Raw genomic sequence first — 26,973 nt, 5'->3', positions numbered from 1 at the left:
AGCGCAGTGAAATGTTTTGTCTGGAAGTGGAAAGAAAACACAAGGGAACAAAACAGTGGAATAGTAGGTAAATGTGAATTAGCTATGGATTAAATGTTTCACTCCGCAGTTCAATATGACAATCTCAAGGGTTCTTTGTGAGATGAAATTTCAGGGGTGCTGAAAATTTGGTTTTGGCAACTTTAAATTTTTTAAAAACATTTTTGTCTGTTTTGGGCTCTCAATCAAATTCAAATAGTGCAAGTCACAAAAAGTAATAAATTTGACTTAATGAGTATGAAATTGCAGTCGGTTAAAACCAAGATTTGCGATCTCCCTGGCCAACTTTACTGTAAATCATTCGCCCGTGTAGGTCTGCTTTCAAGTTCCATATAAACGTCCTTTGCACACTACACGGACTCCAGCAAACCAATGTCGCCATCCATCTTGTCAACGACTGCCCCGATTCTTTTGGTGGTGATTTAAGTCAGCTGTGTTCACACCCACAGCGGCACAAAACACCTGTTTTAAAATGCACCAAGCTGTGTGAGTCTGCAAAAATGAAAACAAATGAAAAACTGCACAAAACTAGACTGTAGTATCAATTGAGCTGTGTCCGCTATTAGGAAATACAGCAAATGTGTACCACCTGAAGCTCAAGTTTCAGTTAACGGGGAGAATTAGTATTCATTGGGGTAAGAACTTGTTTGAACACAATTTTTAAGCATTTCATTAAACAATCTTTATCTTCCTGTGTTTAATTTTCACTACTTCCTGATGATTTCACACATGAATTTATTCCGTGAATATTGAGTGATTCGTGTGCCAGGTGCCTGTGAGAGGCAAGTGGCGACGTCGTTCGACAGATGACGAGAACAGAACAACAGAACAAACTGGGCTGCTCGCAGAACTGAGTTGAACGCCTTCACAAGCCTAATCAGCGTTGGCGACAGTTGTTCTTTGACTTTGTACGAGGCCGCAGAGGATTCTGGAAGGAATTCCATTTGAATTTGGGCCGAAGCCATCAATGTACCTGAAAGACTTCGCCTTAAAGAAAATCCCTGGACTGACATGGAATCCCCAAGGTGCTCATTCATATTCCGGCAGGAATTCAGGTCAGGTATGGTCTAGACTGGTATATTCGATCACAATATATTTTCCTCTTTCTCTCCACCTCGATGCTTATTTTCTCTCCGTCTCACTCCAAAGAGTCAGCATGTGGTTGTGTTTTGACCTTGCTGATGACCTTCCACAGAACACAGTGATGATAAATGACTCAAACGACAGCACAAACGCGTGCTAATACCCCACTGGTCAAAGGAGGGAAAAAAACTGAACGGCAAAAATGGCTTTTTATCTGAAAGGTTCTTTTTAGTTGCTTAATATGTTTAGGAAAAATCTGTTTAGTACTATGCCCATAATTTGTAATAATTTGAGTCATCACGAATGAAATCTGGAGATCTCAGCGCAAGCTTTTTAGACAGAACAAATTAAGCAATGAATGAAATGATCAAACATTCCCTGAAGCACAAGAGCATAGAAAACAAGAAAGCCAAAGCAGCATTTCATTAAGCTATTGTGGCTCCTTTTTTTTTTTTTTTACCTTGAACAAAACTGAACCACTCTCGCTAACCTTCCACAACTTTGACACAATCCTCCATTAGGACCTTCAGGGAAGGTTTTACTGTGACGTGTCATTTATTTCTGTGACATAAATAAGAAGTTAAATAAAAAAAGAATAGGAGCAGTTACTCGAGATGGATGGATGCTTAGCCCGAGCTTGATGGGAAGCTGGATGGAAATCGATGACAGGCAACTGACAAGGACTATACAATACGGTGCAAAAGTTTTGGGTCACTCTCAGTCAGCTGTTTTACTAATGCTGTTACTTGCACATACGACTTTAGAAGCTTGTCAGGAACCTCCGATACAAAGAATTCAATACAGCGCTGCTGTTTGTTAGTTAGGAGTCTAATTTCTCGTGAATGGAGGATGCCACACAGATGGGTGGTACCATCACCAATGTTGGTTACAGGCAGTTCTCTATTGATACCACAAGTTACTCATGTGGTGAAACAAAAATCTTACCTGCGCCTTTTGCCAGATGCACACAGAAACCTTTTATATATATATATATATATATATATATATATATATATATATATATATATATGTATATATGTATATGTATAGAAAGAGAGAGAGAGAGAGAGAGAGACAGTTAGACAGAAAGAGAGAGAGAGAGATAGACACACACACAGAAAGAGAGAGAGAGAGAGAAATATAGAGGGAGAGGGACAGACAGTTAGACAGAAAGAGAGAGAAAGAGAGAGAGGGAGAGAGAGAGAGAGAGAGACAGATAGACACACACACAGAAAGAGAGAGAGAGGGAGAGAGAGACAGACAGTTAGACAGAAAGAGAGAGAGGGAGAGAGAGAGAGAGTTAGACATAAAGAGAGAGAGAGAGAGAGAGACAGACAGTTAGACAGAAAGAGAGAGAGAGAGAAGGAGAGAGAGAGAGAGACAGATAGACAAACACACAGAAAGAGAGAGAGAGAGAGAGAGAGAGATGGGGACAAAAATGGGAATAGAGTTGGATGGATGATGGATGGATGACAACCCTTGTAGTTATTGATATACTTAGATTGTATAATTATAGAGGCGGATGGAAGGAGCGATAGATAGATAGATAGAGTGCTGATTGTTGCTGTGCTAGGCAACAGCAAACTAGGTCATATTGAGAAGAATTTATGAATAATGGAAAGGGGTATCTTCATTGTAGCTGCTCAGCTCCCACACTCTAACACAGCTAAAAGACTCCACACAAGCATTATTAACCGCCCTCACCCACAGCCTCATCAGCAAAAGCCTAAACAGGGCTCGAGCCAATCAACACCGACCACTTAAAGTGATGAAGACCGGCGGCAAAAAAAAAAAAAAAGGCAACAGCTACCTAAATGGCTTCCCAAATCTCACATCGCCGCGCCACAACAAGGCAGAAAAGCAGAGGTGAGGGAAGCGTGACCAATAGCCCTCAATAATGACCTCCCGGGAGAGAGCCTGCTGTGTATGCTTGAGATTTTAGGGAGAGAAATGATAATAAGACGAAAAAAAAACATCACCGTTTCATGGAATATGAAAAGTTGAAGTCATAAAGAAACAGATTTGTTTGCATTGTTGTTGAAAGGTAATTTATGGGCTACTCACAGCTCACATTTTTGTGAAGGTGTTGTCGTGAATTGTGCAAGTCAAAGCATTTAGTAAGTTAACAAATGTAATTGATTTTAATGAACTTTATTTCGTAGTAAATCGCGGTTCATTTGCCTTTATTTAAGCATAAACCTAATTTATGAATCCATTCATCTGCTATCGAGCGTAGTACAAATGAATTTATTGCTCGTGTTTGTTTAAAAAAAAAAATTGATGGGAAGATGACCTTGAAAAAAATAATCACAAATTCAATCGCATTATTTTGGGGGGTGGGGGGTGAGGGGGGGGGTTCATTATTTTTCAAACGCACTCAACCCAACTGAATTTTCAGCCTATCTTCTGCATCTAACCTGTACTGCTGAATAATTGGATGCGGGAATACACCCTTTGCGATCCATATGCTAATTTAGTCCATCGCTGAGCAGCGTACAAGGCTCGGAAGTCCATCTCATGCATTCTGCCCGCTGATGCATGCTGATTTCCCATGTTTCCATCCCAGCGATGTGACCAAAGTGCATTTGCCTCATGATTTTTCATTAAAATGCACTGCAAAAAAAAAAAAAAAAAAAAAAAAACACACTTCCTTTAGACCAACATTTCCGCCGCATGTCCAAAAAGGTCAAAATTGCGTTTGCTGGCCCATAAAATGGATAATTAACAGGATGAATGGCGTGTCATGGCAGTTAGGCTGAAAGCCGCCATTTGACAGGATGGCACCGCTCAGCTTGTAAGTCATAATAATCGTCAAACCGCCAGACACAAATGATGCTTTCGTGAACGGGGTGCACGCAAAGCTGGCCGGGTGAGACTGTGTGCTCAATTTGGCGTAATTTCAATGAATCACACGACGGCCTGGGTGCTATTTGACATTAATTAGACTGGCGGGCGGTGGGAGGTTATCACCGTGAGCAATGTGAGCTTGTTTATGTGTCTTAAGTTATGAATGAAATGAGTCTAGCCAGATGAGTCACGTTTGCATACGTATTAAACGTCCTTGTCTGAACTGGCAAGGGCTCATGAGTCCGCTCAAATTTGGAACGATACATATTTGCCAGGCATTGCGTCTCGAGAGCAAAATGGACGCCATCTGGACCCGTCTTTGTCTTGATTAATCTGCTCCCGTATCGGTTCATGCAATCAAACACCCGCTGGTCTGTCCTTTAAATATTTGATGAGGGTTTTGACATTTTAAAATCAAATCAGACAGATGGGCTGTGGCGAACACGAACTTCTTGTTCTGTCGTTTTCTGTCATTTCCAGCTGGGTTAAACGCCACGAGACTGGTAGTTACGTAAGCATGTTAACGAGGGATATGTTCCCGTATCTGCGCGTATGGCACGTTTTTCACTTCCTCTGCATGTCAAATATTCCAGTGTGTTACCGAGGCGCGTTTTCATCCTCGCTGTAACTGGCAGCGAAATTAAATTTGACATCCGTGACTCTTTCCACCCCCACCCGCCGTTTGGCTACCCACACTCGCCCGCGCGCTTCTCGCATCTTACGCCGCATAAGAAATCTCTCCGCATGATATTTACACCCCCGCTGAGTTCATTTCTGGAACCCAGCGGAATAATAATTCCGGTGATGTGCGGATTCGGTGCATAAAAGTTACATTTTCTTTGGTTCACATTCTTAATATTGAAATTGCTGATAAGCAATCAGAAATATTTTTGTGCAAAAAGAGGTTCAAATTGTTATTCGTTTTAAGATGTATGAATACAAATATGTAATGTGCGATAGTGTTTATAAGTTTGGGGTCACTTAGAAAAGCATTAGAGTATATTTTGATGTTCGAATTTTTTTCCGACAGATTCCAGTACAATTATTCACTCTTTGAGTGCTCACCGAAAATGAGTTATGATACCTCTCGTATTTTAGATATATAAAATTATACTCAGCACAATGACAAAAAATGAAAAAAAACATACATTAAATTTTTTAAATATACTAAATGGATTTTATTTATTTATTTATTTATTTATTTTATTTAATGATTTTATTTAGTGCAGCCACTTGATCAAAATGTAGTGAATTCAACACACATTTTTAGTGTTCTAACATGGAGGAATGACTTGATTTGATTTGTTTTGGGCTAAGTATTGGTGTCTGGTATCGGCAGCCTCCATGAGTACCCGATACCTCAAAATAAATACTATTTAATAATATTGGTACTCACCCATCCCAAATTGATAGATAGAAAAACTGTACATACCACAATTCAAACTTTTGAAGTCACTTAGAAAGCACTAACTATGGGTTGACTAAAGATTTTGTAGACTTTTTTGTAGTCAAATCCAATTTGGTAAAAGTTAAGTGAAAGTCGATGAATCGATTATGTCATTATTTCCTTGGTTTTTTTTTTTCTTTTGTTTTCCAGCACAGTACAATCATCCCCAACTTTCTTTGCACCCCAAACCAGTTTGACTTAAAGACGGAAACCAGTGGCTCAGCTGGAATGGTCGCCAGCTCACTCACAACCCTAATGACAATAAAACAGATGGATGGATACCCTGGCATCGCCTCAAAGCAATCTAGCTTTTCAACAGCATCCCTCTGCTACTTTTCAAACGCATTATACTCAGCGCATACGGCCACAACCGAGTGGAAGGTTTGTTTGCGGATAAACTCGACGGTGAGTCAATAAGACGAGAGCAGGCAATTTGAAACAATGAGTCCTGAACTCAATGTCGAATTAAATGTAAAACATGCGCCATGCTGCTTGATCAACAAAGTGGGAGGATAAGTGGTTCACAACAACACAATACCAGTACATCACAAGGGCTCTTGTGCTAATGCTGGATACTCATCAAAGAGGATAGAACAGAACGTGTGCTGCATGCACAAATGCTGGTCACACACACACGCACACGCATTCTGGAAATTGTGGGTCTTACAGAGCTGTAGAGCATGCCCTCGCCGTTCATGCCGATGTAGAAGCCACTCTTCACTCCCTGGATGGCCACCACTCTCAGACCCACGGGGATAAGATTAAACAGGGCTGCGCAGGCAAAGTCAGTCGGGGCAGCAGTAGGCACATGTACAAAGAGACAAAAAGAAAAGAAGAAGAAGAAGACAATTTAGTTTTCACTTAGCTCTCATCGGCATGAGAGTGTCTGATCTCTCTCTCTCTCTCTCGCTGTGCTTGCCTTTCTGGCGCTCTGACAGCGGTAAAGTGAAGGGAACAAGACGTGAACAATGGGAGGTGCAGCCACCTGCCAGAGGAGCATTAAAGTGGCTGTTTGGCAAAAGGCGATCGAGCTTTAGTGCTCAACGGTAATGTTTGAAAGGTAAAATCAACCTGCAACATGATATGTTTTTTCATAATGAAGACAAATGTACTTGGGAGCTGGATTGACAGGGAATTTCACTTTGATTGACAGGTGCGGGCAGAGTGATGCATGAAACCTCCAGTATATCTCCAGAATGCAATATTAGCAATGAAAGTAACAACTGAAATCACAAAGTTACAGATTTCATACACTTTTGGTGGTAAGTTGAGTTGTGCAGTCAGTTACTAAACAAATTACTTGATTACAGAGGCTAGTTGTGGTAGCATTTAAGCATGGATGTTCAGGGTTTGGCATATTTTACTTTTATTGATTTCAAATCATTTCGCCCCATTGAAATAAATGGAAATGACCTTTGATTAAAAAAAATTAAAAAGTTGGAAATAACATAGTAATAACGCAGTAATAAAATAATTAAAAAGTTCTATGAATTAAAATGTTTGTGCATCATGATTATGTATTATGTAATTATGTATGCAGCTCCTTCTGGTGGTCCTTTTGCTTTTTGTGTTTTTTTTTTGTGTATTTTTTATTTTTTTTTGGTGGGTGTGTAATGGCTTTTATGGGTGTATTTTATTGACCCACAGACAACATGGCATGATTGTCAAGATAGTAGAAGAATGCCCTGGGCGCTATAGAATCAAAGGGAGGAAACAGGTGACGGAGACTCTTCACGCTTTGCTTTGTAGACACAATACATGTGAAATTATGAATATAGTGAAGTCATCTGCGACGTTGCAACACCTGTGATCCAACTTCCCACTCGCAACAAAACTACTGGCCGACAGTCTGCAACTCATGAAAACTAAAACTCGGAATGGAATGTTTGTTAGTAAAACAGGGGTAATACAATTTTTAGATATTATTTACACGATTAATGTGACCATGCAGATACTGCAAATAAAAATCTAAAATTTTCTTTGCATTTCTTTCATTTTGTTAATGACTTAATAACTGTCGTGTTCTGTCTCAGATGAGTTTGATTTTGCATTTGGTCCACCTGGGCTTGTCATCCCAGTCCAAAGTGTGAGCCAATCAGCTCCCTCTTGTCCAGGTGCTCCTGGTTGTCTCGTCAATTTGTCTGTATTTACTTCCCTGCTTTCTTTCAGTCCGTGTCGGTTCGTTGTCCTCTGACTGTTTGCCATATTGTTTGTCTTTTTTTTGTTTTTTTTGCATTCTTGGAAATGACACACATTTTTTTGTGCACTCCTTGCCTGGCTCCCCTGCGTTTAAGCCTGTGATCGCTTAGGTTGTCCAATTCGACAGATATGTTGTTATCTGCTGGCCTTTTGGGTCAAACAAGAGTATTTGGTCAAGTACAAGACTCCTAAACTATCTTACAGTGCCAAATGTGTCAGACAAAAGAATATCCACCAGCAATACATCAGCACAAACGAATACAACAAAAAGACGGTCCTCTGGCATTCAGCTATTCTGCTTTATCACAATAACGTCTGTGAGTTTTGATCAGATTTGACTGACTCTGCAACATAAGCGAGACGCCTCAGCGTCGTTATCGCACTCGGTTATCACTGAATGTTGATTGGCGCCGGAGCGCCGCACTAAAACACAAAGACGAGCTGAATTTACTCCCGTCCAAATACCAAAGTCTGTTATAACTGCGGCATAATGCGCCGCTGTTAAATCCTCGTAAATCACAGCGAGACGCCCCCGTGATGACAGCACATTTTAATATTGCAATCCTCGTGGAAGAAATTCACCGAGATGACCTAAACGCTCCTTGAGGATGTTGATTGCAGGAAAGATAAAAAAAAAAAAAAGTGGTTATTAGAAATTCTCATCATCCAGGTCATTGGTTATCTGGAAATGTCACACTGGAAGCAATTTGCTTCTTGCGCTTTCATTAACATACCTAAGAGTCATTGTTATCTCTGTGGCTTCACTTCTACTCACGGCGAGGACAAAACTGTGACTTTCATGGACTTTGGTCCCGGCTGGCGTGTGAAGGGACATTCTCCATGCACTGCAGGTTTTCCCCTACATTGTGGGGATGATTGTCTGGCGAGTGGTGATGGGGAACATCCGATAAGGCTGGCGGGGACGAGGGCAGACGTGCCAACACAAGACTGTCCTCTGAGGAGATTCAATTTGGTTCAATGAATATCGACGGCTGCTCAGGACCGTCGATGGTGGAAATGTGCCCCCGGGCCTCTGACGCAGCTGATTCACACGGGTAGCTGTTTTAGGAATGTATATCCTCGAGACACACACACGTCGCAAAGGCATAAGGGTCCGCTCGCGCCTTAAATTCTTAACTCTGAGTTGTTTCATTTCTTCCGGTGGCCCTTGGTTGACCTCTGTCTTTCTCGCTTAAAACTCCCTGCCGCATTTGTCACGCTGATGGCCGGCCGTATTTCTTGCACGGAATACCGCAAAATTCCCAATTTTAATTCTAATTCTAGCCTTTTCTAAATACCGTTCGAAAAGCTTGCATTCACCTCCTTTCTGAAAACAAATTTGCGAACACAATTTTTAAATTGTCAGAATGTAATTATTGCAGTCGCACATGCTTAAAGCACTATAACACAGAAACCGCCATCGTTAGCGCGTCAATGGCGTTTCGCATTATGTGTTAGCATTAAGCTAGCGCATTTTATACAGTATGTGGTTGTTTTCAATTCACAATGTTGAGTTATTTTTGTCCGCCGTTTAGTTTGACAATAAACTTCAACTGGGTGTGCCACTGAAGAGCTTGAAGCCTTTTTATTTTTGTTTTGCGAAATTCTTCCGTATCCGCAAAAAACTGCAGTTTGATTTGAAGTGTGCCGCCACGACAGTGCTCATATTTCAATGATATTATTTTATTTTTTTTTTACTTGCAAGTCAAAGCAGAAAATCGTTGTCATCTCATATCTGTTAAAACTCATATGTAAGGTCTGTTTAATTTTTTAAAGAACACTTAGGCCTACTACACGACTGTACGTTAACGTTGGTCATGTTGGTGGTATGTGAGAATTTTTGCAGATGGTACTGTTTGAGAACGACTGTGGAATGACTTAACCCTGACTTTTAATATTTCTGCCTACCGTGACATTTCGAGCAATTCGATGCCCCCACTATTGTGAGAACAATTTCAAAAAGGCCCAAAGCAAAAAGCATTGCCGATGAACACGAATGCCAAGGTCACATTATCCAAATTTAAAGAGTGACAAAAGCCCTCTGTGTATCCCACAAAGTCTCGATCAAATTTAACCTCATGGGTTGAGAAAATGTTCCAAATTGTGCCCGGGAGCTCCAGTGGTTCGAAAGTCTTGTTTCATTCCATCTATCACCTTTACGTGTTTGACACAAATGGAGTGTGAAGGTGTCATAACCAATAAGAAATATCTTTCGCTGTGTGCCAGCAATTACTGAAGACGATCAAGGGATGGCGATGAAATTAATAACGGCTCTGATTTCTAAAATGGGTGTTAATTAATCGAATGAAGTTTCACAGCCTTCAACGTTAACAAGCTGTCATGCTTGTCTCTCTATTTGCAAAAAGACGTTTCGCAGATCGGATCGGCTGGATGCGATCGGCAGTATATTTTGCATTTTTATGCAAAATTGATCATCTTAGTAATGTCATAATTTGCAGATCTGATCCACAAAATAAGAAGTTAGAGCAAATGTCATTTTGTTCACTCCAGGGGCGTTCTGTGCTTCCATTGTTAATGATCCAAGGTTTCATGTAGACGAATGACCACTTGCACTCACACTCACACCTAGGGACAATTCAGAAAGTTCACTCAACCTACTAAGCATGTTTTTCAAATGTGGGAGGAAAGCAGAGTACCCGAGAACGCCGCGCAGGAAGGCCGGAGCCAGAATCGCTCTGTGTTGTGAGGCGGGCATGCGAACCAGACAACCACCGTGCTACCCCTAGCATATACAATCAGATTTAAAAAAAAAAAAAAAAAGAAGAAATCTATCCTTTACCACAACCCCCATCCCAGCTCCCTGCCCCATTTTACACATGCTAAATGTTTATCAGCGTTTTTATGAGTATTTTTAAGGTTTAATTGTGATTTAATTTTTTTTTATCCAGTGCATTTTAATGGGCATATCATTACTATTATAAATTTGGTGCTCTTCGTCGGCCGCAAATAGCAGTGATCAACTGTATAGTAAATAAAGATGCTTAAAAAAAATATATATATATATAAATATATATATATATATATATTTTTTTTTTTTTTTTAAATCCTAATAAATCTAACTTTTTTTAACTCACTGATCAATGATCGCCTCCAAAATCCTGATTGTGTAAAGCCTATTTGCAAGCGTTATCCATCTGCATACATTAATTTTACAAGCTACTGAACAATGCCTCGCCCTATCTGGAAGTCATTGAGTGCAGAAATTGATTTGAAAAAAAAAAAAAAAAGTGCCATTCCAACACACTGTTGGTTTAGGTATTCAGGTTGCATCATGTCGCTCACTTCCATCGGTTCTGCGGAATACTCGCTGAAAATAAATTACAGCTCATGTCTGCTGCTGAGGATGTCGCAGGTCAGAAAGGAGCATGGCTCAAGGCTCGAGGGCTAATCTATTATTCAAATACAGCAGCCTCTCAATCAATACGTCCGAGCTGGATCTGAATACTAAAATTTTTGTGCTGCGCAAGCCCGCTCCGGCACTCCCTTCCTCCTCACCCTGTTTTCTTTCTACCTTCAAACTGTCTACGCTCGCGGCACCACATATGGAGAATTATTTATTGGCTACAAACGGAGACGTTGGTATTTTTAGTTTCATGCGGCTGAATTATTCACCGCGGCCCTTCATCCTTGGACTGGCATCGCTGCTTAACAAGAGGATTACCTCAAGGTGGGGAAGCCCTCAACAAACTACAAAAAACTCTCGAATACATCAAACGCCTCTAAACAGAAACATTTTTAAAGAGCAAAAAGAAAATGCCATCTTTTTTTTTTTTTTCGCTAAACTCTCTTTCCCCTGCGCGGTAATCCTTCTTTGGCCGAACACCCTGCCTTGACATTAATCTGTAAGTGGTTCTCACTCAGAGTTGATCCACATAAAACATAGAAAGCATGACAGAGAGAGCTTGTTCTGTCCACCAGAACGCAGCCGGGGGTCCAGAAGCTTTGGCAAGATGTTTTCAGACAAGAAGGATTATGATTGTTTTCCCGTCTGGCTTCGCTCCAGACTGGGAGACCATTCTTTGCTGACATGTGATTTTCCCCTTATCCTCCTTATCCTGTACATTTTGTATTTTTTTTTTAGAAAAAGGCAGTATGTCCTTTAATCAATGGAACTCTGAAGTTAAACATTCCCTTTCAAATCAGGTGTGGGCAAACTACGGCCCGGGGGCCACATGTGGCCCGTTTAACGTTTTAATCCGGCCCGCCGAACTTGAAAAAAATTGTAATGAATAAACCTTGTTAATATTTTATTTTCTAAATACTGTGGTTTTTCAAAGTCATATATATTGTTCTAATGCTTTTGTTCACTTTCATTTAAAATTAAATTTATTTTTTTTCTCTCATCATTGCACTTAGAAAAACGTATCCAATGTTAATTATAACCTCACTTTTATTTTAATGCAAAGAGTCGAAAAGTAGACCTTGTTCCTTTGCCTGTCTTATATTCTCACTGGTGTGTGTGCATGTGTGTGCGCGCGCGTGCCCGAGTGTGTATTTGTGGCCGTTGCATGAGGCAGATGATAAATGTGTGTTCATTTATGCATCGAGTGAATGCCCCCTCGATCGCATTTTCCAGCTTTAGTCTGTGTGTCCGGAAGGTGAGTCACATCATATTAAGTCTCAACGCGCAGCAGACTTACGTTTTACTTTCTATTCTTTTCTTTCTCATTTATTATTGAGGTCAAATTTGTCGTCTTGGCCATATTGAAGTAAGCAGTCCGGACAGGGACACGCGACGCCACTTCCCCACGTCGCAACAAGTTCCATTTGGGGTTTTATGGTGATCAAACCTTTGTCGTTTTTTTTGGTCATTTTTTTGTCCTCTGCATTCGACCTATCACGGAACCAATAACGGTAACTCGGTAAAATAAAACCCAAAGAACAGAATTGTGGAGTTGCGCAGCTGAAATCGACAGAGTGTGCAGGGTTGGGCAAATTTGAGTGGCTGACCAGTGGCCAGTTTTACTGTTAATTTTTTTTTTTTAAGCTGCAGATGGAACATCCAATCAAAAATGCATATGCGCTTTCGCAAAAATCGAAAGTCAGGCCGACTACGGCTGCCATGTTGCCACTGAGCCGTTCCAATACAGAATATTGCTTGCATCAGGCGGAATCCTCACACTTCCAATTCCATCAACCTTTTCAAAGCCAAACAAAACGTTTGTTCATCATTAAAGACAGCGATGCAGTTTCAACACTTTAGATCAGCAATTTGTGAAAATAACAGACCAATAGAAAACAAGTGTCAATGACAGTGATATAAAGTACATACACATTTTTTTAAAGTAACAATTATAATGCTGTCAACTGAATAGTTATAATTTCATATTTCTCTGGGGATAGAAAGCAAAGCAGGGGGAGTCTCTGTCAGCAAAATGCAAGGATGCAGCAGGTGAATGGGACGAAAGAGCTTTGTCAACAGCCTCTCAAAACATCCACGCTTTCCTTATTGTCTTTTCTTTCCTCCTTAATTGTCTTTATCTTTGTGACGATCCGCGTCTCTCTTGACAGTCACGCTACGTTTTGGCGGTTCAATAAAACATAAAACTATTATTTTATTTTCTTTGTGGAACCTCAAAATCCACAAAAGGGTCAAAGTTTGTCTGTTGACGTATCGGTTGGTTGGCCGCTTGGTATGCGAGAGTGTGTCGCCAACTTCACTCGTGTTCTGTCGGCATACGGTGAGCCTCACTGAACAGAAGTTGCAGGAAATATGTTCACGACTGGTTGTTTTACAATTTTGACGGGACTTTTGTCACATATTTCCCCCCCAAATACTCTTTATAGTTTTGAATGTTGACATTTTGAGTTACACACTTTGAAGTGGTGCGGAAAAGAGTAAACTGCTCGTGAAATATTCCCATTAAAAAAAAAAAAAATTTAAAAAGCTTACAGAGTAAACTTTACAAGAACACTCCCATGTAAGAGTTAGCGTTGTTGTAGGGAGGAAACCTTTGTGGATGTGATGAGAATTTTTTCAAAAAGGACAGACTAAGCAGGAACGGAAGTGGCTTTTCGTCTGCCCCTATCATCGCCTCTAACGGTGTCAAGTACCCAGAGTATGGAATTCAAATATTTACACTGGGAGCAGAATTAAATCAAGTGTGCTGGCCCTTAAACTGAGAGTTCAACGATGCGAGAAAGAGAGTGGGCCAAAATACGGATGCAATACGTGCTATTGTGTGAAGAAGCAATTGAGAGCCAAAATGAGCATCCCTAATTTGCATTTAATTTGTGCAAAGGGATGAAGTGCAATAAATACAGCCAAATCTACAGTGCGACACCGGTCCGAGCCCATCTGTGAATTTTCTTCGCTGAAAAAGGTTCCCATAAACTCTCTAACGATATCTACCCAGTGCTTATATTATACCCCATTTAATAACGCAGAGACCCGCGGCTCTTAGTCCGAAGCGGCTAATGTGCATACAAATCCGTTTTTAAGGCAAAATTTTGCTATTGTGGCTTTTAATTGGGTGTGAAATTACGGTAAGTGGATGTGAATAGGAAATTAGTCAGATAATAAGCTTTAAATAAATTTAAATAAATACATTTATGAATTATGAAACCTCTGCCATTAGTCTCTCGTCATGCATGGACATTTTTAATTTTTATTTATTTATTTTTTTTTGGGTGGGGGCAAACTGGTGAAACGCAAGGACGGGCTTTAAAAGGACAACGATGGGAGGGTGCCCAGGTCGCGGACAGAGGAAGGTCCGGCAAAATATGGCAAAGTGCCGATATCTGCTAAAAACATACTTTGTCCACATACGCAGGTGTTACTTATTTATTGTAAAAATGGTGCGAAGGCGCCACTCACTGTTGTCGCTGTTCTCGTCCTTGCTGCCATCAATGGTACCGTCCGGCTTCATCTGCAGGTAGAAGCCCTGCTGGCTGAACAGTCGTGTCACGATGCCTTTCAGCTGTGGCTCTGCAACGCGCACACACAACACACACACACACACATTGGGCCAAGCCACAACCCACCCCGGCCCAGCAAGAGCATGTCAGACAAAAAATTCGGAAACAAACCAGCTTTTTTTTTTTTTTTTTTTTTTTTTTTGACATTTGATAGTCCAAACAAAAAAAAAATACATTTATACTGAAAGCTGGAGTGTACACCCAAGAAGAAAATGTGTTAAGAATACATCAGATCACATCCCATCGTCTTACTCACTTGAACCTTACCAGCTGCTCAGCAATAATGAATTATAATGAGACGTCTGTTGCGCCCCACGTGGTAATGAAACTACCCCCCCTGGACGGTATTTGCAGCGAGCACATTTTATAATTATCTCCTTCAAAGGAAGATTCAACAAGCAGTTTGAACGGGCAGATTCTCACAGTGCTATTTGTTCATGTAGAAGTTTCCACAGTTTTACATTTCAATCACCCTGACTGACCTCCAACTTTTAGTCTGTGTCATCTGGTGCCTCGCCAGGGTGCTGCTGAAAACACTTCACGAGGGGCGACGGGCGGGGAGGCGGAGATCAGGTTAAATAACTACCGCCCGTCTGGCAATGCCAGAGAGGGAACGGATGTGTGAGAAAACGAATCGCCTTGTTTGATAAGGTTTGAGGCTCGTAATGAAATTTGTTATTTGTTCCCCACAACGGATGAGCCTTTCGGGGGGTGGAGGCACAGAGACAAACAAAACAAATCATTTTGTATTCTCCGGCTGACAAAGGGAACAAATTATGCAGTTTGTCGCAGCAGATTTGTGGAAGATCTGCGAACATTTGCACTTATTTCAAGCGCGGCTGTGTCATACACAGGAATGTGGGATGGCATGCGTAAGAGGACTGCGCGTTCCTAAAACCACATTCGGAAAAGAAAAAGGAAAAAAAATCAAAAAATAATTATTAAGAGGAAGAAGATTATTCCAACGTATGGAAGAAAGACTTCCGGTAAAATGTCTGTGGAGCAGCATTCCGAGTATGCTCCACGAAATATCCATTGAGCAACACGTTCTGGGAAAAACAACTCTTATCTGAGCGACAGGCTAATTGTCCTGCAAAGTCATAACAAATTTAGAGGTCGATCCATTCGAGGAAGCAACCGCTAGTTTCTTTTTTACTACATCTCTCGAGAGCTGAAGGCTCAGGATCCAGATTACTGAACACTTTTTTTTTTTTTCAACTTTTATGTCGAGCTGATGTCAGCTCATCGTGGACCATCTGCTGCAGGCACAGCAGGCCCATGAAGAAGAGGGATGTTGCAATGGAACCTATAAAAAAAAAAAAAGTGGCTGCAGCCAGTGTGACCTCGGTTTCTGCACGTCCGTTACGATACACTGGAATTAAGTTTCAATCTCGATTTCTTAACTATGGTTCAATATACACTATGAATTTTCATACATGCATACATCTATTTTACATCCTGCTTATCGTCACAAAGGTTGTCATAATATTATGTATATTACAATTATTTTTTTTTACAACTATATTCCTTTTATTATGTTTGTAAAAGAGACGGACAAATGGCATCCCTCACTCTGAGTGGCCCTTGATTAATTTTTTAAAAATTTAAAATGGTCACAATATCTGAACAGTCTGAAGTTGTAATAACAGTGTTCACCACCAGATGGCAGACAATGCTCACTAGTGCACTTCAAGATGTAATTGTGCATTCGTCAGGAGCCGCATTAGGTCAAGAAAACGGTGTCTTTCAGTTAAAACGGGAAGCAAAGCTCCAGATTTTAACCTAAGTCACCACTAAAAAGACGATCTCAAAAATGCACAAACAGCAGCAAGCTTTGACAGTTCATTAACAGTGCATGAAGGGATCCTAAATTTTTCTCCTGTAAAAATATGGATTGGGGACAAACTTTACTGCTCTAAACTGCACTGTGTTAACCAGGAGAGTTATTAGTCCGATTAATATAAATAAATAAAAAAAAACATAATATAAGAAGTTTGGAGCTTATACAATAATCCCCCATTTTTTGCGGTTAACGGGGACCAGAGCCCCCTGCAAAAAGTGAAAAACCTGCTTTAGCTCACAGATGTCAAACTCCGGTCCTCGAGGGCCACTATCCGGCATGTTTCCGATGTTTCCCTCCTACAACACACCTGATTCAAACGATCGGGATCGTTATCAGGCTCCTGCGGAGCTTGCTGTTAGCGGGCCAGCGAGCGCTGGAGTTTGACACCTGTGCTTTAGATTCTCGGCTGCAATTTGATCCAGTCGGCTTTATTTTTCTTCAAAGTGTAAAACCAAAGAAATGTCAAACCTTCCAGGTTTCACTGTTGAAAAAAATGCAGCGCTTTCATTAGCAGCTCAATAAAACAACTATCAGAGATGTGCAGAGTGTTCCATATCTACTCAACCGAGACATCCGTCACCAACTCACCTACCCTTGGGGGCCATCCATTCCTGGGACGAGCCCTTCATCATCCATCACACGCTGGCTGAGTTGACCGGGCGCAATTACATGCGATAAGCGCACGTCCATAAATGTGTGTGGCCGTCACTGCCTGGCTCATCAGTTCCGATCATTTAACAGCGTGTGTGTACAGTACAAAGAAAAACTCCAAAGCACACAAGAGTATAATGGTTGCCATTGTGTGTTTGTGGATAGTGTGATGGCTGACAGCAGCCGGTATCAAAAGGTCATACACGTACGTCATACTAAACAGGACAAGACATTTAGGTACGCTGACAAATGGTGTCATGGCCGTGAAATGGTGAATGATCACCTGGTCTAATAGCGACACACACACACACACACACAGCATATTCATCAACACCAATGTACACCTACACTAGAGCTTGACACACACAATAGTTACAGATTTCGGAGGAGGAGCGAGGTTTTGATCCAACATTGACCAAAATAAATAGAAAAAAGAAAAAAAGCAGAAATCAAATGAGGAGGCAGAGCCAAACCTTTTTTTTTTTTTTTGAAAGACAGCCACACAGAGATGAGAGGACAAAAAAGTCAGCAATCAGACAGGTGTTGAAAGCCCAACGGAGCCCCCCCTTTCCTCTAGATGTGTCCCTCCCCACAACCCCCCCACCGGCCCCAAAAAGAGGAGGAGGGGGGCGAGTCGACATGGGCGCAAGATGGGGTGGAGACGAGAAGAAACACAGCACACACGGATGGAGGCTGAGCTACTGACCTAGCCTGCATCCCTTATGGGACACCTGTGGAGGTTTCGAGGGTGCATCTTACGAAGTACGGGGGGGGTGGTTGGGACAGAAGGAGAAACAGTCTTTTAAAACAGGCAGATTTGATTTCTTTAAAAAAAAATTCATTGAATCGGTTTGTATAAGCAAAAATATGTCAAGGCATCGGTAGGGGGGGGGGTGTCACATTCATCACGGTCTTATGATGTCATGTAATGTTTAAGAGTTACCTACCTGCCAAATAGTGGCCAACTAATTTTCACATCTGGCATTTTATGGCAGTGGAATTGTTTATTGACGCTGATCCATATGAGTTTTTAATCAGTCTGCTTGTCTGTCTGTGGGACTCTCCCATAAAAACTACCTGGGGGATGACTTCCATTACTGTGCACCAACACCGAACTATCGTATGGCATCAATAAAAGCGGAGTAGCTCTTAATCACTGAGGCCATACCTCCCTCCACTGCAGTAATGCTCCCACTCTCTGCAATAAACATTTACCATTAAAACATTTAATCTGAAAAGAGCCTTGTGGTGCACTGCGGTGCAACTTATCCCCCTCCTCTGGAAAACCCCAATCAGCATTCATTTGGAATTGAAGCTTTGTTCAGGGGGCGGGGACAGGGGGGGGGGGGGGTGTTCTAGTTGTTCACATGCACGACGGAAAACTCCTCGTGTATTCTGATCAGCGCAAAGGGGGTGACGTCACATCCGAAACATGTTCTAGATATCAGGAAGGGACATCAGAAAGGAACAGGTGGATTTATTTTTCTGGCACCGCGGAGAATTTCTACCTTCTGGGGGTATTTTGGGAGCCAGTGATTGCAGCACAAAGGCTCTGCTGCTTTGAAGGGGAGCGGGGAGGGTTTGGGCTGGGTTCAGTTGGGAAGGGGGGGTGGTGGTGGGGGGGGCCATTCGCACACAACGCGCGCATCGCCGTGCCGGTGAACGGGGGGTGCACTGACCTGGTCGCCGGCGCACGGGTCTTTTCTTGCCGCTGCAGAAGCGCACTTTGCTGAAGACCCCCAAAAAATGCCGCTCGCACAGAGAGCGGGGGTCCTTGCTGGGGCTGGGGCGACGCTTGGACGTGGACACCCGGTCGCTGTTCGACTCCCTCGCCTGGCGCTTCTGGCGGATCAGAGAGCTGGCGATCGCAGCCATCTCCCCGAGCCGAGTCAAAAAACACCCAAGAGTCTGGTGCAACTGAGAGGGGAAGCTGGTGCAGAATTTTGATGCAAAAAAAATAAAAAATAGGGAGACGGTAGATTCTGAGTGCCAAACAGACGCTTCAACCAAATGTCATGCTGATGAGGAACTCTGATTCCGGAACATCATTGAGATTCCAGTTGCATTTTCACGCAATATAAAAGAACTTTGTTGTACCGTCGGGACTTAATTGCTATCAATCTACCCACTGGACCGTGCAAACACGCAACAGTCTTGATAAGTTGCATGTCATCAAGAGAGCTTCTGCCTTCTGCTATTCCGAATCCTCCATCTCCTTCTGGGTTTCTTTTTAACAATTCTTCATATGGACTGCAAAAAAAAAAAAAAAAAAAACCTTTCGGTGTTTAATCCACGTTCATGACTGGGATACGCAGTGGCTGTGCACGGCGTTGTGCAAGGAGCCCAGATGATCCCGTGCATGCACGCTGCACGCTCCGGTTCCGACGATGGCACCTCTCAATGCAACGGGAGAGAGGGTGGGGGGGTGGAAAGGGGAGATCGGCAGTGAAGGGTGCTGCAGAGATGTGATAGAAGCCTGCAGGAGGGTGGGGAAAGGGGGGAGATTGTCGTATCAAAAGCAACAATTAGTTTCACGGAGCGCCCCAAGAAAAAAAGAGAGTGGCATTATTCCTCGGTGTGTCTCGCTGCGTGGATGCTGTGGGTTTGCTCCATCGCCGACAGACAACGTGAGCGCTCCATAGACCGCCTCACCCTCTTCCTCCCCTGACTGCTCCTCCTCCTCCTCCTCCTCACTCTCCCTTTCTCTCCAACTCTTTTAACGCAATCATACGTGATTGTATTAGGAATTCTCACAGCCATGCAATGAGAGTGCTGCTAGAAAATGTGAAGAAATAATAAGGCAAAAAAATAAGGGAAGAGGGTGGAGGATGATGCTAAATGTCTCACTATTGTTCCATTTGGATGATTATGGGATGTTAAGGAAATGGTCATGTATCGAATCATAATTGTAAAATAAGGACATATTTGTATCTCAGGGCTGGGGAAACCTTTATGAACAAATGTTTATCATAAAATATTTTATATCAGGGCTTGAACAAACACCTCAATTTTACCTTTGCGCGCTGAACATAATAGCTTGAAGTCGATAAATTACCAATGATATTTTGGCATTAACAACATAGATGCCTCGCTGAAACCAACAAGTGGTTTGTCGGCACACCACGCCCGCCTGAAAGGCGATCCGCTAATGCTAGCTGGCGAGCATCGGCCTAAATCCTCACCTCCATCGTCAGCGAATTCAACAAATACCCTCCGGTAACAATAAAGGCACATTATGGCGATTGCTTGAACGACAAAATGAAGACAAGAGGTGGTCGATCAATAACCTCTTTATTGGGAAAATGATCGATTAATGTCGCCAACATCTAGTGTTTCACTGAAGCCTCAACAGTCTATAAAACTTTTGGAACACAACCTCATGGTTGCGACAATACTTCATTGAAAAAGGATTTCGACCTCCTATATTTTTTTAAATCATATATATTGTACACTGTGGGACAGGGACGGGCAACTGAGGCACCCTAAAAATAAATTTTTTTTTGCAACCCCACACACTTTTTGAAAACACGCTTGTGAATAGTCATTATACATTTGAACGGATATGAAAATCTCAGAAACATTAAGGGGAGAAACTAAATTGAAAAAAAAAATGGAAAAAAAACTCTGTGATTATGCAAATCTCTGGCTGTCGAACAACAAATGTGCAAGGGTCGATTTTTGTTTTAAATTGTAATATCACCATTCCCCACTAGATGGCAGATATTGCTTAGGGAAGCTTACACTGAGTCTTATGCTATCCTTTTCTACAACATGAGTAGGCCTCATAATGTTTTGCAGATTTGGGAGGATATGCAGAATGCACATTGTAGCTCAGTAATATTGAAATTTTGAGTGCGTTGTTTTTTTTTATAGCAAAAATGCACAAAATGAATTCCTGCACTTAATTTTGGTTTGCTGTGAAGCAGTTTTGTGCCGTCCTTTAATGGTATTCTTGGTGCAAAAAAGTCCTTTGCACAGGAAGAAAAAATCAATTTTGTTGTCAGCTTCAAACCCTTTCTCGTTGGGTTAGAAAAGTGGCTCATTTGTACAGTACATGCATGGCAATGTATTATGAAAAATGAAATGTATAAAGAGCGTGTATTTTGCACATAATATTTAAAATGCCATATTTTGTTAGAAGTGTGTGGTACTATGAGGTACCCCAGTCGCACTGATGAAAAATTGCAGCTGCCTGCAGCATTTAAGTTCCCCAACCCTGACGGTTGTGTCATGTGAATTGGTCTTAAGAGTTTTACAAGTTCCAACTGTCAGTGAGTCCTTGAGGGTATGTGAAGGTGAATGGATGAACAAATTGGGGTCTGGGACCTATTCAAGGCGGGACAGAGGACAAAGTGAATTAGCAAGCTTGTGTGTGGTGCAAAAAGACACGGTGAGTTAGGAACTGAAAAACAATATCAAAGACATCATTCATTAATTGACATCAAGTTGAATATCATCACCTTAGTTAGCATCTGCAACAAAAAAAAAAGCAATGAGGATTTATGATGATTTTTTGTTGTTTTTTTTAAATCTCAAAGGTATGTATGACCAACAGGCCATAGGTTGTGCTATACTTTTTGACACTATAATGCTACAGTGCAGTACACATAATGAGAAGAAATTTGAACCCTTTCACCCCCTTCCAAAGACAGCAAAGGCCAAAACTACACGGCCAGCATCCCAGAACCACCCAACCGCATCCGCCCCGTTGCCGGTCCGCAAAGGTGATGAACCGGTCAATGACGGAAGGTTGGCGAACATTGGCATAGAACACACACTTAAAACCCAGACAATGACAGCATGCGTGTGAGTGCATGTTGTGCATCTTTTTCTTTCCACATGAAACATTTAAAAAAAAATTCCCAGGCTCAGTTTAACACATTTCCTCCACAAAATACTTATTTTATTTATACCTCCTTATATAAAATGAGAATATCATCGGTGGAGGCCCCCCGTGTCTGAGAGTGAGATAAGAGCGACAAACACATTCAGGCTATTTCCAGGGAGAGAATAAAGATAGCAAAAAACAAATGGAGTTTGCTTGCAAGAGTCTATAAAGATCTCTTCAATTCTATCTTGCCGTAATGCTATTGGCGTGTCTTTGATATGTCAAAACTATGAGAAGAAACATCGATAACAACCACATTCTCGGCAGAGTTGGGCTCTTAAAAGTGATGGGGGGCATCAGCTGGTGGTCTGGAGTATGTGGAATGATGTTTCACAGAAATTGAGACATACGTTATGAATTTGTAAAGAATCCTCTAAATAGCGCCAGAGACAAAGACAATTGATATTCTTTTCGACGTCTGGCACACGAACCCTGCTGCAGTAAAACCTAAATGTTATGTTCTGTTACATACCATGATCATATTAATTTTTTATATCAACATGTGTCCTGTTAAATTAAGCCGCGTTATGCATGTGAAAATGAGGAAGAAAATTAACCAAGCAGCCACCGATACAAGAAAAAAAAAAGCATAGTGGAAGAAGTCTAATGGATTTCTTTATGTGTGCTGACCTCTTGTGGTGAAAAGCTTAACTACAACTAGTAAAGGCTCCTTGGTGGAAGTTTTCATTCACTAAAGTCCATCATTTATTACGCTAATGACCTTGACAAGATGACACCAAATTGTTATTCCCTTCTAAAAGCACACATCAAATTTACCAATTCGATTTCATTTTCTATTCCGTGTTTAACTTATAATCATGCCATTATCTTTCAGCTTTGTATATCCATCCATCCGTTTGCCAAACCCCAAATTATTACCCATCCAGTTGAATCAAATGCTGTCATTTCATTGACTGTCAAAGTATTGATTCAATTGTGCTGTAATGAATTCGGTCGTGTCTGTTGTTTCCTACTAATTTATATAATAAATTGACTTGCAAGTGTGACAAGAATACTCAGGGTCTAACACTGTCCAGAGATGCAGAATGCAATGGCTATAAAAAGTCAACACACCCCTGGTTAAAAGTAACGTTTTTTCCAAAGTGACCTACAATAGAACTTGCACAAACCAATTTAAAAACATATTTTCAAGAGACGAAGGAAAAATAAGCAACTGGGATAATGTGGTTGCAAAACTGTGCACACCCTCCTATAAGATCTGAATTAACCAATCACATTCAAGCACATGTTAAATGGGAGTTAGCATAACATTTAAAGTACTTTTGATTAACTCATTCGCTACCATTGACGGATATAGACATATTTTCATTTTACCTGGGCTGGCAGTGAATGAGTTAACCTGAAATATTTTTTTTTATAAATGCCTGCCAAAGCCTAGGAGAACAGCTGAACTTTATTTGGAATGGGAACCACTTCTAAAGTCTCTAAAAGTTTGGTTGGTGTGTAGACATTTTGTATCCTGTTAAGGACTAACAATCAGTCATGCAGATCCCAACATTTGCTGCTTTTGGTCCATTTGTCTCAGAGGAGTCGGCTATACTTGCTTCTAATTGACTGGCCTGAATTAGGAGCGAGCCCTCGACTGAAATCCTGAAGATCATAACGTTGTGGAGCAGAAGGCCAGAGTTACTTTTAATAGTAAAGTGGAAAGGGTTATACACTTATGAAATGTGTGGAGTTGATAAGTCCCGTTATTGAGCTCCCACACTGTAAAGACAAACAAAACCAAAGAAAAAAACACAACTTGTATTTTTGGGGCCTAAAACAGTCATTTAAGTTGGAACAACTTTAAAACATAAGTTACTGACATTCATGGCAACAATGTTCGTTAACACAACACAAGCAAGTTGTTTGCGCCAAAACCAAGAAGGGATGGAAGGAATTTTTTAGTTTTTATCAAGTGCATGTAATGTCACTTGTACATGTAAGAAGGATTACAATTGCTGAAGACAATTGAAACAACTTGAACAGAAGTGAAAAAAAGTGCAATGTTATGGGGCATGTATTCAATATATTTCCAGCAGGCTTCACTTTCCACGGGAGGTCATTTGTGCTGTCCTTATTCAATGACTTAAAGAGGTTAATTAAAGCTTAAAACGTGCAAACGTGCAAGCCACTGAATTAATAATTCATTTATAAGTGCTTCTAAAGGGCAGACTTATTCATGGCAAGAAAAATTAGCAAACAACATCAGCCATTCATTGAACGACACACAGTCATACTAGTCAGTCTTTTTTTTATCCTCTTTACTTTCATGCTGTAAAGTTACTTTTTACAGCGTGCAACCCTGTTCAAATACCAGTTTCTCTGATTTAAAAAAAAATAGGACCAAAATATATCATTTAAAATAATATAAAATGTGACCTGACCTGTAGAACTCATTTTTCTTTTCTTTTTTTATTTATTTGTTGGTTTGTTTGTTTATTTATGCAAAATCAGATCGCTGATATAAAGTGGTTGCATAAGTGTCCACACCCTCTTAGAAATGGGCATGTGGCTAGTGTTCAGAATTAACCAATCACAATGAATCTCATGATAAAATGGGAGACAGCACACACCTGCCAACATTTAAAGTTCCTCCAGTTAACCCTGAAAAAAAGTTGAGCTGTTCTAGTGGGCTTTTCCTAACTTTGATTTTGTTTTGTTTTGGCATTCTGGCTGTTTCATGCACAAACACTGACTGGTATTTCAAAATGTATATCAATCACATCAAGAAAAATAGCTCCAAAAGCATGATGCTGCCTCCACCACGCTTCATTGTACATATAGCGGGTCAATCATACTTTTCATCGGATACCAGCAACTTCTCTCGGGAATTTAGGGAAAAGCCCATGCGGGTTATGATGGCACATGAGTTTAATGGGGGGAACTTCCTCAACTTTTCCACACGTTAACCGAGCTGCGGAACATGACCAGCAGGTTTCAAACAATAACCTCTAGGGCGCCAAGGGGAGTATTTTATGTCCTGCCTCCTTATTAAGTATAGTGTGAGCACATTCTGCCATCACTGCATCATGCACTGTGCATGCAGAACACGAGTGCACAAGTGAAAAGTTTGGCAGCCTGGGCCTTGTGGTACGACGCTATCCCTGGTGCTAATGTTTGGGGGATACTTTGACGCGACAATGCGCGCGTTCGACGTGTGCACGGAGCGTGGAAGAGGACTGCGGGGCTTTCGACGCTAACTGGTGCACACACTCAACTGGGGCCGGATGAGGAGCGACTCAGCCGCAGCACTTGACTTGTTGTGTGTGCGGGCCAATGAAAGCACTCGACAGCCTTCCTCTTCATCGTCACCATCATCCCCACTCGCAACCCCCCCCCCCCCCCCCACTAGGAGCATGCAAAGCGAGCGTGTTGTGTGTGTGGTGGGGGTTCGTGATGATGAGGAGGGGTTCGGAGGGGTTCGTCTCTCACCGTCGGTGATAGTGGTCGACTTCGATCGTTGTCCACAGAAACACTGCAGCATATGCGCTCCTTTCTGAAGGAATGGCCTCAGAATCTTCATTGATTTGGCTTTTTGGATGGCAGCCCTCCTCAATCCAAACAATGGCTCAACACTGCACAGCATGCAGGGTCAGGCAGCATAACGTATACAGCCAGCCTGCCGCGCTCTCCTTCTTTACAGCCTTGGAAGGGCACAGTCTGCAGGACACGTTTGGCTAAAACGAGGCATCTTGAGGTGGTCTCACCACCACCACCACCTCCGCCACCACCTTCTCCTCTAGTCCCTTTCGTCTACTCAGTCGTCATCCTCGCTCCTCTCGCTCGCTTCTCCAGGCAACGCAAAAGGACGACACGCCGTGCTCCAATTGTACGACACCGGTAGCGGGACGTAATAGCAAGGGGGGGGGGGGGGGGGGGGGGGACCAGGAGAGATCGGTGGGTGGGAGGAGGAGGGGGAGGTGGTGATGCTGCTGGTGGTGATGTTGGTACTGGCGCGGGAGGTTTTGTGGGTGAGGGAGGGGACACGAGGAGCGCTTGTGCTCCGCCAGAGGTGGCAAAAGTACTCGCGCTCTGGAATTGAGTAGAAGAGACTTTAGAGACGTGTTCGGAAAGACCACTTTTAAACCTGCTGATGAAGTTATAGCAACAAAGAAATGCGTTTAAATATTAATTATCGGTAGCCGAATTTGACGCGGAGCCTGGTATTCTGATTAGAATGAAACCGAATGACCGAACTGAATGACAATCCTCAGAATAGCCACTCACAGCCATCAAATTAAACATAAAACTAAGAAAATTATGTTGTATATTGAAAACAAGCACAGAACGTTGCTTTAAAGGCCACTATCATAATGCTAACATATTGGGAAGCACAGACGGTGTGGTGTTGTAGCGCTTTCAGCAACATTTTGGTGCAGCAACACATGTAGACAGACAATCTAACAGCGCACACACAGGCATATTTTTCTCCCCAGCAAAAGGATACAAATGAAAAATAGATTACAAAAGTATTGCTGCAGATTTCTGAGCCACTTAGTTGAGTGAAAAACCTCTTCATTTGTCTGCATTACTTTAAGCCATGCATAAACAGTTTAATTCTTTACATTCTTCTTGAGTATATTATTACATGTTTTTATAAAGTACAATGTTATAGCGTGGTATTTAATAAAACACAATAATTATTGCGCACCAACTTCAGTGCAGCATTTGCAGCATTTACATTGCTGCGCTAATAAGGTTTGCACAATGTAATAATGTCGCCACCGACCTTGGGCTTACGTGTTATGCGTATTTTAATGCATACAATGTACATAGGATGTTTCTGGTCAGCAAGTAGCCATGCAAATAAGAAAAGGTTAGTGTAGAGTAGAGAGATTGGGTGAGGGAAGGGAAGGTGGGAGGGGCATGCTGATAGAGCGATGGTGAATATTCATCTCTCTATGCTGTCCCTGTGCACAACCACTCCCCACTGTATGCAAAGAAGACAGTGAACAGTATTAGGAAAGAGTTATACAGTATACAGCAAACTCATGTTACTGTCGGTCTCCACTTGCTTTGCTGCCTCTGCCA

General features: G+C 41.8%; 1 protein-coding gene across 5 annotated transcripts in view; it reads right to left on the bottom strand.

Annotated features, from left to right (window-relative positions):
* LOC148326079 (fibroblast growth factor 12) overlaps positions 1-26,973 on the bottom strand; it is a 35,773-nt gene that overhangs the window by 6,883 nt on the left and 1,917 nt on the right. Inside the window, exons 1-4 of one of the 5 annotated variants that reach the window (XM_088310916.1) lie at positions 25,375-25,742; positions 17,755-17,802; positions 14,454-14,564; positions 6,084-6,187 (exon numbers count right to left, since the gene is read on the bottom strand). In XM_088310916.1, coding sequence (XP_088167042.1) covers positions 6,084-6,187; positions 14,454-14,564; positions 17,755-17,802; positions 25,375-25,528 — 417 coding nt within the window. In that variant the 5' untranslated portion in view covers positions 25,529-25,742. Of the gene's footprint in view, positions 1-6,083; positions 6,188-14,453; positions 14,565-17,754; positions 17,803-18,727; positions 19,721-25,374; positions 25,743-26,973 lie in introns of those variants that run through there. The other 4 variants (XM_088310915.1, XM_088310918.1, XM_088310917.1 and 1 more) reach the window with 4 other exon arrangements.

This window comes from Idiotropiscis lumnitzeri, chromosome 12 (assembly GCF_059441095.1).
Source record: "Idiotropiscis lumnitzeri isolate Australia: NSW breed Sydney's pygmy pipehorse chromosome 12, RoL_Ilum_1.0, whole genome shotgun sequence".
Taxonomy (NCBI): domain Eukaryota; kingdom Metazoa; phylum Chordata; class Actinopteri; order Syngnathiformes; family Syngnathidae; genus Idiotropiscis; species Idiotropiscis lumnitzeri.
This window is presented reverse-complemented; position numbering and strand designations above follow the sequence as displayed.